Here is a 13,312-nt window from a genome sequence, read left to right on the forward strand (position 1 = left end):
GCATATTAACTTAAAGAATCTGCTAGATGTGGTATTTGACATGCTCACGGTTTCAGAAATTCATCTGTTTGCATTCAGTCAGTGATTGAGCGGTCTTTTGTTTTCCTCTTTGACTAAACCATTGGATTGCAGATCTTCTCCTCGGTAATACTATTGATATTACCTGGAGTGCCGAGGCCAGGTTAGGCAGAGACGTTCTTCAGCCCAACCTTGCAGAGTGGATAGAACTTTGGTTTCATTAGGTGAGATATTTGTAACTGGCACAAAGCTTTATCTGATCCTCTGTGGTCATAAATCCATCTGCCCTTTGTGAACCCTTACAACTGTTTCTCACTGAAGTGAGCTCTTTTTCCTTGTGATACTGCTTTTGTTTGGCAAAAAACAAACAGAGTAATGTGAGCTAGTTCAAATACGTTCAGGGAAAAAAAGCGCATAATAGATACTGCAGCAACAGCCTTATTTTGGTCCCTAGAAATAATTGGAAAATAAGTGTTTTATCGTGGGCTTTTCCTAATCCAGGCGCCTCCAACTTTTTTTGTTGTTGTTTTTGTAAGAGCTACTTATTTTCAATGAAATCCTCACAAGCTATTAATCTTATTAGTGCAATAATAGTGACGACATCAGACAAGATTACATTAGTGTCCACCATATGTAAGATTACCAGTAGTGATCATCTCAGTGTATCAGGCATGGTTGTCAGGAGTAATCTAAAAAAAAATGTAAATGCTTTTTACATGGGTAATACATAGCAGCATAGCTGCAGTGTCCCTAGCTCCAAGGTAATATTAGGAATAAGTCTCCCCAACGCCTCACATTTTATCACTCCAATGTCGGCTATAAATATATATTTGAAAATTCAACCATATTCCTCCAAGCATCAGCGTGTGAGTTCTGAAAATACAGACATTTTCGTCTGGTGTACATAGGTTTACATTATGGTATGCATATATAAATTTAGCCAAGCAAAAGCTTCTAATTTAGTAGGGGGGCTGCACACAAGAGAGCTACTTACAGTAGCTGAAAAGCCACCAGTAGCTCACGAGCTACTCGTTGGAGAAGCCTGGTCTAACTTGTTGGTGAAAGACTTTAAATGATCCTTTAGGGATTCATCGTTACACCTTATCTGGTAGGTATTTGTTTCTTGCAAATAAGTTTGAACTCTGAGCCAGAAATTTGTTCCACATGCATGGATATAGGTTTTGCATGTATAGAAATTGCACGATAATGTAATTCGCTAAAGTATTTGGAATTTAGTGAAGTCTCAAGTTGTACTTGACATATACTATAATTTGTGACAGGTTACAATCCGTGCTTCACGAGGCCAGCCACGTGCAGTGTCCATGGCATCTCCATTGGCTTCACCTCAGGTCGTACCGGACTTGCCATCGCTGTCGGTGCAGGAGTCGAATCCACTGTTGGTGCAACCATCTATAGATGCGCAGCCTGTCTTCCAGTACCCAGCTAACCAGCAGAACAAGGATAAGCGGACTGTTAAGAAAATGTCAGAGCTCCTTGCTAAGTTTCAAATTACAAGGTGGTTAAAATAAAGGGATTGACTGTATGTTAGTAACTGTGTAGGTTAAATGAACATTATAGCAGGGCTCATTGTACAGTCAACTCCCTGGGTTGGTTTTATTGTTCAGTTTTAAGCAAAGCAAAAACTAATTCTGTCCAATATGGAAAGCTCTTCATATTCACAGCCTTTAGAAATATTTTCCCTACAGCTGGTTACATTCATGAATGTCATGAGGAATAGGAAGAGGTCATCATTCGAGAACTAGTGTGACAGATAAGTGTGGTCACTACCTAGTTTTCTTCAAGTTGCTCTTATACACATGAATGAAATTAAATTCACTGCTCTCAGGTTGGCATACAAAGTCCAATACGTACAAACTCCCTGCATCACTAGGTTCAATGAAATGTTAGTCATATGCACTACAGTTTACCATTCTAGCACTAGCTACTTAAACTATTAATTCTGTCGTCTTTGAGATGCATCACTCTTCTTACTCATCCATCTATTCCGCTGGTCCCAGGATTATTAAATATGGAAACAAAGGTATTTCCAACACCAGCTTCGGCGAAACCTGTACTTGCAAGGTTGTTGAAAATGTGTAAACCCCAGATCAAGATTTGCCTTTCCTGTTCAACCACATTCAGTTATACTTTTTGCTGCGAGAAAGTACTTAATACTTCTCTCAATTCCACGGTCCCTTCACTCCTGCAAAGAAAGTATGTGGATGGAAGCTGTTGGAAGCAAAGTATACGGTACATTTAAAAAAAAGCCAAGGAAAGCATCTTGTGCAAATAGCAGATGTGACTGATCTTTTTGGGACTCTCCTCAGTAATTCGCTGAAAAGATTCCTCGTGGAGGATTTCAGGGAGCTTTATCCTATCTAATAGGTCATCATTGCAGTGGCAGACTTCTCAGACCTGGCTACACAAGTCTACTGTTAAGGGCTGGCTTTGACTGGCTGGTACATTTTGCAATAACTTGCAGGCTTGATTCTCAGAAGAGAATTTTGAACCTTCCTTTCTGTGGAAGGTCTTTGTTTGGCTCACATGCATATGAAGAAATGCAATGCATGAAGACGGAAATGGAGACCCTGAAGACAGATTGGAGAAAAAGGTGGAATGTAGGATACATCAGTTCAGTCCCAAAGAAGACCGCTATTCGCAACAGAGCGCTCAAGCCTCTCAGTAACAACATCAATACCATCAGCAAAAGGCACAACAGAAACCACCTTATCGAAATTTATTTCTGTTACTTTGTGGTTTGGAGAAAAAAAGGGTCCGACACAGCAGTTCAGACCTGTTGTCAATCTAAAAACATCAAACAAATGGATAAATTAAGACTTTTTAAGTGTTGATGCTCCATAAAATCTACCCCCAGGTTCTTCAAGGGGACTAGGTTTGTGCCTCAGATTTCCAGGATGGTTATTTTTATATTTCATGTTCCTGAGGTTTATCTTGGGCTGTAAGCATTATCAATACAGGGTGCTTCCGTTTGATCTGAAGTGCATTCTTAGAACTTCTCAAAAAGCATGATTGGAGAAATATGATTTTTTCGTATTTTACCTTACTTGGATGACTGGCTCAGCAAGGCAGCCACTTCTGGAGTCATTTTGTGACACTTTCACATGCTTCTTTCTCTCCATCCTCCACTATTTGGGCCTGAGAATGGATCAGGCAAAGTCAACCTCCACACCATTTTAGTCCATTCATTATCTTGGAGCCTTACTGGTAGACAGCAGAAATGAATATTCATGCAGGACAACTTTATTTGTCTGAAGTGTCACAATCTTCTAGGGTATTGTATCAGGCAGCCTGTTGTATCTCGTTACTGCTGATAGCCATTGCGTTCTTAATTACCCTGGTCCCACATGCCCACCTGTGGATTAGACAGCGGCAGCAGTGCCCGCAAGGACAGTGGGGCCAATTTTGAGGCAGCTGGTAAAATCAGTTGACTCATTTGGGCTTCAAGTCTGACTCTTCCTTGGTGCAGCAGTTTAGAAAATCTCCTGCATGTAATACTGTACATCAGAATCCCCCATCACAGTCTGGGGCTATGGATGCCTATATTCCAGGATGGGGAGAACACATAGATAACATTAACATGCAAGGGACATATGGGAAGAAGGATAGAAGTCCTACCATATTTATCTCCTTTAGTTTAGAGCAGTTCTCTGGATTCACAAGTCATACATTTCAGCTGCCAGTTCTGACTGACAGTTCAAACACAATGTGTGATCTGTACAGACACAAAGGGACTTGCTCCAGCATTCTACATCTTGAAGCACAGACAATATGGAATTGGCTAGTAGCCAGGAATCTTGACATCACTGCATCTTATCTCTTTGGAGTTCACAACACAGAAGCAACCTCTCAGTAGAATCTTGCATGAGGATCAGTGCACATTAAACAATGTAGTTTTGCTCAGACTTTTTCATGAATAAGGTTTTCTGTGGATTGATCCCATTACAAATGCAGAAAAAAACCTACAAAAAATGCCCAAACTACTAGGTTTTACTAACCCAACACTATGGGGAACGCCCTTTTGATAGATTTTGTCAAAGCCATTTTTATACAATTTTCCCCAGATACCCATAATTCTCTCAGTCATCATGAAGCTGACAGGTTTCAAGGCTTGGATGATTATGATTGCATTTTGTGGGCTCCAAAATGACCAAGTCATTGGTGATTCATTGATCTTCACCTGTCACGTGTCCCACAGAAGAAAATACCATGCACACCAGACTGGTCAAGTTCAGGGGACAGATCTTGGATTCCAAACTTCCATTGATGAACTAAGAGGCCTAGCTCCTGAACTCTTGAATTCTCCAGTATTGGGGTATCTTTCATAGATTCACATGCCTGAATCATTCCCCGTCGGCGGAGTGGGAGTCCCAAGGTACATAAAAATAGCAATATACATGCATATAGAAACCATATCCTAGGTAACCTAGAACCAGGAAGTAAAGTAGCCAGAAGTCCAAAGGAAAAAATCCTCTACTTTCATGACTCGTCCAAGTCATTATATATAGTCCAAACTACAGCCAATCATGCGACAGCACCCTCCAGAATGTTCTCCTCAGAGGCTCAGGCTCTCAGATTTTCTACCGCACGTCTTGTGAAGGGAGTCTCCCTGAGCTCTGCTCCGTATTGCTCTGGTTTCTTCAGGAATTCTTCATTTGATGATGTCTTCTTCAAAGAAATCTCTTTCAATCTTGTGGGAAGCTCCGACTGTTTTCAGAAGAGCCCAAAAAAAGTGCATTTACTGCTTGTTACCTGACCACCAGGTGAGAGACTGCAAGATCTGCAGAACTTTCCCACAAATGACTCTGAGGGACAGAGAGGGGCGTCTACTTCTGTGGCTACAGAAGATTAAAGATCAGGACAATCCCTTATCTGAAGTTGGGAGTGTTCGAGGCATGTGGGCTGCTGAATTCATATCTGTGCATAGATCGCCGCCTAGTGTTGGGTCCGGATGTTTGCACGTTGTTGTCCTGGAAGAGTCTTCGAAGTATCCTGAGATAGGTGACTCCTCCCCTGGACCACAGTGCGCATGGGCATCCTCTCCATCCTCAGATTGTTTTTTTCCGCAATTGGGTTCGGATGTGCTTATCTTAGCTCAAGTTAGGAAAATTTAGTTTAAGGCCAAAAGGCCTTTAGTTTTCGTCGGTACTGTTCCCGCTCGGTATCGACAGCTTTCTTGCTTAGTTTAGCAAACTTATTCAAGTTTTTCGGATCCGTTTAATCCGACCATCGACCTTACATCGACGATGGAATCGAGGACCCCATTCAAACGGTGTCCTGTTTGCCACGCTAAATATCCACATATCGACGTCCACCCGGTGTGCAACAAATGCCTCTCGCCGGATCACGACGAATCAAAATGTATGGCCTGTGCCCGATTCAGATCCAAGAAGACTCTCCGGAATCGACGGGCAGCGAGATTAGAAGCGCAGCAATCGGCACCGGCCCCGGCCAACATCTTCAGCACCGAGGACGAGGATGTTGCAAGTGTGGAAGACATGAACTCCAGCCCCGCTTCCGAACACGATTCCCGATCGGAAGACGCCGATGAAGCCCTTTTTCACAGGGAAGAAGCTGACGATGAGGTAGGAGACTACGATGAGGCCTTTGGGGCCGAAGAAGATAGCTCTGGTGAAGAGCAGGGCCTACCCGTCGAAACGGAGGCTATCAAAGTGCGTCATTCTACGGCTCCGGTCAAGGGATCGCCTCCGGGCCTTACCCGAGATCAATCCCGCAGTTCTTCGGCCCCGCCTTCTGGCCCGGCCCCAAACATTCCGCAAGAGCCATTATTGCCGAAAAAGACTGGTTTCCCTTCAACGAAACCGAAACCAATCGTCGCACCGGTTCCACAGAAACCGAAAGTGAAACTAGCAGTGGTCGGCTCGAAGCCCTCGAAGACCTCCACTCCTTCGACGCCAGCCAAGACCATCGGCTCCGAACGCACTAAAAGAGATTTCGGCGCCGAACTCACTGCAGCGGGGGCGTGGCCAAGCCGCGAGCTAAGATGGCCGCACGGCGTTGAAGCTCCGCCATCAACCCGGCGCAAACCCTGCTTTCCTCGCCCTCCTGATGCGGGCGCGGGACGCCAGACACCGCCGCTGACCCTACTACGGCCCCGGAGTGCGCTGGGATGCAGAACGGACCTCCCGGGCCACGGGGGCGCCCGGCGACGACCACATTATCCTGAGGCCTAAGATGGCGGGCTGATCCGGGGATGGGGGACGCGAGTGCGAGGAAGGCGGCCGGCCGAGAGACAGGTACCCGGGGGGCTCAGGGGGGGGGGGGGGGGGCATTGAGCACCGTGGTGCTGTCTGGCGGGGACCCGCTTCTCTCCCTGTACCGTTGCGGACCGGAGGACGACCGGGCGCTCGGCTCTTGCCTTGCGCTCCGGGCGCGGCCTCGCTCGTTATCTCCTCCCTGGGGCCCCGGGCTAATTCGGTCGGGGGGCCTGGGAGGGGTGGTGAGACGGCCTGCTAGCGGTGGGGGGGGGGCGGTTGGGGCCCTTCGCTGGGCCTGGCGCCCGGGTTGTCTCTGCCTCGATCCTTGGGCCCTCTCTGGGTTGGCCATGTGCTCCGCGGCCGGTTTGTGCGTTCCTCCCTTGCCCCTTCCGGCGGCCTCGAGTCGCGGCTGCTGACTACATCGCGCTGGTGCACTTGATGTTCCTTTGTGACCCTGCTGGCTCCATGGAGTTGTGGCCCTTGCCTGCTGCACAGTGAGGTCGAGATCTGTCCGGTGCCGGTGGGCCCAACAATGCCCGTGGTCCAGAATAGCTTGGCTAAGGATTGGCCTGCGCCATTGGACTGACGCTCCATCGCACCGGTGCCTCCCCTACTCTACACACGACTGGCTGGTGGCCGTCTGGCGGTTGTGGGCATGGGTCGCAAAGACCCCAAACAGAAAACGCTGCAGTTCGAGAAACTGTCTGAGCAGCCCGCGGAAAACCGCCCTGACATGCCGGACCCAGCCGGTGGAGCGACCGGCGGCTCGATGGCCCGTGCCCCGTCCCCGGACTGGCTACAGGAGATGCGCGCCGGCTTCAGGGCCCTGGATGGTCGCTTTGACGCCCTAGATAAGACTCTGGAAACTATGGGGGCCAAAATCCAGGCCCACGACAAGCGTTTGGGAGAGGCTGAGGCCCGGATCTCTGCAGTGGAGGATAAATCGGTGCAGGAGATCAAAAGGGTGGACAGATTGGAGCGCATATTGAAGGAAGTGGCCAGCAAAAACGAAGATTTGGAATCGCGCAGTCGGCGCAAAAATGTGCGAATTATTGGGGTTCCGGAGGCCACGGGCAGGCTTGATGTTTTTGTGGAACAACTGTTGGCTGATATTTTTGGGAGAGACTCCTTCACTCCTGGCTTCGTGGTGGAGCGTGCTCATCGCTCCCTGGGGCCGAGACCTAACCCGGGGCTTCCGCCTCGCCCACTGATTGCCCGCATTATGAACTTCCGAGACCGCGACACTGCCTTGCGGCTTGCCAGAGAGAAGGGCGAGATTACCTGGCAGGGCTCAAGACTCTCATTCTACCCAGACTTCACCGCCATGGTCCAGGAGGCCAGGCGTAAGTATGCGGGGGTGAAGGCGGCGCTCCGGAACCTGGGCCTTAAATATGGCATGCTCTATCCGGCCCGGCTCCGGGTCGAGGTTGATGGCCGAGCTCGGCTATTTGACAATCCCGCTGCGGTGCAGGATTTTTGCCGTACCTACAAGCCGCGCAGAGGCCCGCCGGGGGGGGATGAGGGTGGACGGTCTCCCCCTGGTAGTGGGTCTGCGGGCAGCCAGGACCTGTTCTCGACCTCCGGTGTCGGCTGAGACGGCGCCCGTCACCGAACTTTGCACTGTTTGACTTTGGTTATTGAGGGACGTATTAACATTTGGAGTATATTTGTGCTGCAGCGCTGGGTGGATTGCGGATCGTTGTCATCCCCCTTTGGTTGAAACCGATGGGATCGTTTTTTGTTGCGATGCTCTGCTTTCTACTGTTTGGTTACACTTGGTATTACTGTCTAGAGCTATGTTCTTTTTTTCCAGGATTGGGGTTGCCTCACGTTTGCGTGGTTTGGCTGGGTGGGGGGAGGGGGGTAGGGGTAAGCATTTTTGATTCTTCTAATATGGCTATGTGTGAACGAACTTTATTGATACACAGTGACATCCCGGTTTTGTTGCTCCCATTACTTGCTGACTGGCATCAATGGCCCACATAGGTCTGAATGAAGCTCCTCTCAATCTATCGTTAATGACTTGGAATGTCCGGGGCCTGAACAACCGGAGTAAATGCAAACAAATACTGCACTACTTAAATCGGCACCGGGTGGACATTGCTTTTCTTCAAGAGACTCATCTGCACGCTCCAACGACCTCCCGCTTTGCAGCTTCCTGGGGCGCTCACCGATACTTTGCCAATTTCAGTAATTACGCCAGAGGCACTGCGGTGCTGATCCATAAGAGAGTCCCGTTTCAGTGCCAGACGTTTCTGGGAGACAGGGAGGGGAGCTACTGTATTGTAAAGGGGGTTTTGATGGGCCATGCTGTCACTCTTGTCTGTGTGTATGCCCCCAACACTGATTCCCCTGACTTTTTCCATGCGCTTGCGGCCCAGCTGGTAACCCTAGCGCCGGCTGGCGTCCTGCTGGGCGGCGACCTAAATATGTTGCTGGATGTAAGGCTGGATAGCACCTCTGGGGCCACTGATTCTAAGCCTAGGGCAAGGCGCGCATTCCAGGACCTTTGCCGTCGGTTCTCACTGACGGATATATGGCGCAGGCGAAACCCGAACACTACTGACTACACACACTTTTCAGGACAACACAACACTTGGACCAGAATTGACTACTGGCTCCTCTCCCCGGGCCTGGCCCCTTGGTTCCGCGCATTGAGGACGTTCCCGAGAACGTACTCGGACCACTCCCCAGTCCTACTTGGCTTAGACGTTCCTCGACCTGAGGGTTTTGAGCGGCAGTGGCGTTTCCCTGGGAGGGCGCTATTGGATGACCTTTTTGTACATGAGGTTTCCGAGGCGATAGAGGACTACTTCACCATAAATACTGGCTCGGTGGACTCGTGGGCAGTGCTCTGGGATGGGTTCAAGGCATATATCAGAGGGGTTTGCATAGCTAAGCACGCGGGGGTCCTGAAGGTATTGCGCACAACAATAACACAACTGGAGACACAGCTAGACGCGCTAGACACTGAGGCGCAGCAAGCACCCTCTGACGAGGTATTTACCAGGCGCTTACGCCTGTTGTCCGACTTCCGGGAGGCCGCGGACAGGGAGATCCTTTATTTGGGGAAATACCAGGTTGCACGTAGGTATGGAGAGGGGGACAGGCCAGTGCGCACGCTAGCGCAGGCCTTACGACCACCATACAGCAAGTCCCTGATCGCCGAGGTGCGGGGCACGGATGGTGAGCTCCGCACAACGCCCGCTGAGATCCGGGACGAATTCCTGGCCTACTACACAGATCTATACACCACCAAGTTGGGTGACGCCGCGGCCGCTCGTGCGGCCTATCTATCGGAAATCGCTCTTGTGTTCCTGGATAGGGGCATGCAGGAGTTCATGGCGGAACCTATAACGGTGGCGGAAGTGCGGGGGGGCGATCAAAGTGCTTCGGGGCTCTTCAGCCCCGGGCCTTGATGGCTTCTCCGCTGACTTTTACAAGGCCTTTTCTGATCTGCTGGCGCCCAAGTTAATAGAGGTGTATGCGGAGGCCTTGGAGCGTGGCTCCCTCCCGTCTACTCTGAGTGAGGCAGTCCTTGTGCTGCTCCCGAAGCCGAATAAGGACCCGACGTTGTGTGGGTCGTACAGGCCCCTCTCCCTCTTAAACACTGACTATAAGATCTTGGCCAAGATAGTAGCCAACAGGCTTTCCCAGCTGATGGAATTCATTATATCGCCCGCACAGTCTGGCTTTGTCCCCCGCCGCTCGACGTCGCTGAATTTGCGTACGCTGTTCACGGTTCTGCACAGAATTAACCCGACCACACCGGCTGCAGCGATCCTCCTAGACACCGAAAAAGCGTTCGATTCTTTAGAATGGCCTTTCTTTCTTTCCGTCATGGAGCGCATGGGCATGCCTGCAAACTTCCTGGCGACTGTCAGACTTCTCTATAGTCGCCCTACGGCCCGTTTGCGTCTCAACGGCACGCTATCTCGCCCATTCTCGCTCACGCGCGGTACGCGGCAGGGTTGCCCGCTTTCACCGCTCTTGTTTATTTTGGCTATGGACCCCCTGATTCGGCATTTCCAGGAGCGGCACCTCCACAGGGGTCTCCAGTTTCGGACGGGCCCACTGCTGGCCTCTCTCTATGCCGATGACACAATCCTGTATGTCAGGGAGCCGCAGGCCAACCTTGCCCCCTTGATACATGAAATCCTTCGTTTCGGTAGCCACTCGGGTCTGGGCATAAACTGGCATAAGTCCATCATCTTTCCATTGACTAGTGGCACCTCCCCATGGCAGTGTGAGTTCCCTCTGGAGTGGTTCCCGGACTCGGTGCGGTACCTGGGCATACAAATACATTTGAGCACGGACGAAATCATCCGCCTCAACTATGGCCGCGCGATTGCGCGACTGGAGACTCAGGTGGATGGGTGGCTGCGGCTCCCGCTCTCTATGTCCGCTAGGATAGCTATTCTTAAAATGATAGTGCTCCCCAAATTTTTGTATCTTTTCAATAATATCCCTATCCCTCTAACCCGGACCTTTTTCTGCACCCTGCGGTCCCTCATGATTAGACTGGTCTGGGGCGGGAAACACCCCCGGATCCGCTGGGCGACTCTCACACTCCCACAGGATCGAGGTGGCCTTGGAGTGCCTGATTTATATTTATACTACCTAGTCGCTCAGTGTGCACATGCCTATGCCTGGTATCACCCTGATGCTCGGATCCCATTCCTTCGCCCAGAGGCGGACTTTGTCCTCCCGGGTCGCTTGTCGGTGGTGTTGCCCAGAGGTGTCCCCAGAGACCCAATGGACATTCAAACGGTATCTACCACCAGCTGGGCGTGGAGCAGGCTCTCGCGCTATTTGGCTCAGCCTCTGCTGTATTCTTCTTCCCTCCCGATACCCAACCCTGGGCTGTTACCGGGCACGGATGAAGCACTGGTGCAACGAACGTTGACGAAATTTGACCTCACCAGGATCGGGGACTTATACCCGGGTGGGCACATTTTCTCGGCATCGGAGGACGCTCGATTCAGTGATGCTACATTCATGGACCGGTTCGTTCTTCGCCGGCTCTATTGCGCCGCCCGGGCGGAGATTAAGGGATTTCCCCTCGAGCCGGCCTCCTTGGAACCCCTCACCACCCTGATTGACGCCGATACGGGGGCACATATTGTTTCCAAGCTGTACAGGGCGTGCGCAGCACGGGTCCCCTGTACGGACGATCGTGCGCGGGAGGAATGGGGAACAGACCTGGATAGGCCTATCACGGACGAACAATGGACGGCATGTTGCAAGGTCACCGACACGGTGTCACTGAACAGTCGACACAAACTCCTACACTATAAATTCCTACGCCGTTGGTATATGACCCCTGTTAGACTCCATGCCATTGATCCCGCGCGGCCACACACCTGCTGGAAATGCGCTACACCACATGCCGATTTTGCACACATGTCTTGGACGTGTCCGAGACTACAGACATTCTGGACACAGGTTCACAAGATCCTAGAAGAGATGCTAGAGCTGACTCTGGTTCCCACTCCTGAGGTCGCACTGTTGGGGTATACCGTCAATTTCCCAAAGAATGTCCGTAAATTGGCCTCTCTGGGGCTTCTCCTGGCCAAGAGGGAGATAGCAAGGCACTGGGGGAAGAAGACAGCTCCCACGTCCAAGACGTGGCTTACGGCCATGGCTTTCTGTAGCATGAATAGCGAGATCTACTCTAGTCTCCTCCCCACGATAGCGCGTCCTAGGGACATCTGGGGCCCTTATAAAACGTACATTGCAGGCTTACCTGGCTCGACCCCGCCATCCCCGAATCCCGGAATAGCTCCCACTGGAGTGGGGTAGGTTGTACCTACCAATGTTACGCAGATGTAGTGGTCATGGGAGGGTGCGGACGCAGGGATATTTAGCTCCTGGGGTCAGGTACTGTGTGCCACATGGCGTTTTCCCATGTTCGAGATATGAGCAGGGGTGGAGGGTGGCTTTAGTGCCCTAGAGACAGAGCACGGGTCAGAGATCCCCCTGGTTCAGGTTCGGGCAGGTGTCGATGATGGATTGGTAGATGGGATCGTGTTGTCAGTTGCATTGCTGATGTGGTATTGTTTATCTAAGAACCGGAAGTGTCACACAGTGGCTACTGATTTGCTTTTTGTTGATTGCACAGCCGTAAACTTTGTATTATTGGATTTGCCTAATTTCAATAAAATTTTTCAAAAAAAAAAAACAAGTCTTCTAGCACTCAAACCAGCTCCTGCATTGGTACAGGGGTTGGCGGATTCATGGCAGGCAGTCCCAACAGTTTTCTGCTCTTTCTTTCATGCACCACCCAGAAATCCCTTTTCCTTAAGGGGTCACATGTGGCCTGTTGAGGTAGTTGTGGGGGTTAGTGTACCACCCCATTCTAAGGTCTGGTGGGCTATTAGTATTGTTAAAAATTTAAAAAAAATCATTCTTTCCATAAAAAAAAAAAAAACTCACTGCAGCGGATGTCGGTACCGACCCGAAAAGGAAGGCCATCGGTACCACAAAAGCGCCTCGGCCCCCGGCACCGAAGCAATCGGCCCCGACCACCAAAGTTAAAATGGCCGCTCCATCGGAGTCCGCTTCGAAGGTAGCGACTAGGGTCAAGTCATCGACTTCGTCGACCGCTACTACCTCTCCTCGAATCGATGACCCTGTGGCTCCGAAGCAGTCCACGCCTACCTCTGCAGAACCACTCGGCACCAAAGAACCTTCGGCGTTCTCGGTGCATAAGTTGCGGCGTCATTGCAACGCATCAGAGAACAGGCAGCCCTCCAGTCCACGTCGGGCCCCGACCCGAAAAAAGCTCCAAAGGCACCTTCGGCACCAACCAACATCACTTTTGATTTGCCGCCGTCCACGGCGCCAAAGATGTTCGAGATCCGAACACGTGTCAGCCAGACAAGGTCCCCATCTACTGGACACTCTCCTACTGGGCCTTCACCGTCCCAATTCATCGACGCCGACACCGGCAGACTCATGCTCCGAAAACGGAAGGTCACACCAGAGCAGGCCTTGGACTCCTACAGAATCCCTCTAAAGCAGAAACTGCCAGCAGAATCGGAACCGGTTCTATACGA

At 50.7% G+C, this 13,312-nt stretch overlaps 1 protein-coding gene across 9 annotated transcripts in view; it reads left to right on the plus strand.

Moving 5' to 3' along the window:
• POGZ (pogo transposable element derived with ZNF domain) overlaps positions 1-13,312 on the plus strand; it is a 411,414-nt gene that overhangs the window by 321,412 nt on the left and 76,690 nt on the right. For 6 of the 9 annotated variants that reach the window (XM_085639417.1, XM_085639420.1, XM_085639421.1 and 3 more), the window contains exon 15: positions 1,299-1,534. In XM_085639417.1, coding sequence (XP_085495543.1) covers positions 1,299-1,534 — 236 coding nt within the window. The remainder of the gene's footprint in view (positions 1-1,298; positions 1,535-13,312) is intronic. The other 3 variants (XM_085639422.1, XM_085639423.1, XM_085639424.1) reach the window with 1 other exon arrangement.

This window comes from Triturus cristatus, chromosome 12 (genome assembly GCF_964204655.1).
Source record: "Triturus cristatus chromosome 12, aTriCri1.1, whole genome shotgun sequence".
In the NCBI taxonomy this organism is placed as follows: domain Eukaryota; kingdom Metazoa; phylum Chordata; class Amphibia; order Caudata; family Salamandridae; genus Triturus; species Triturus cristatus.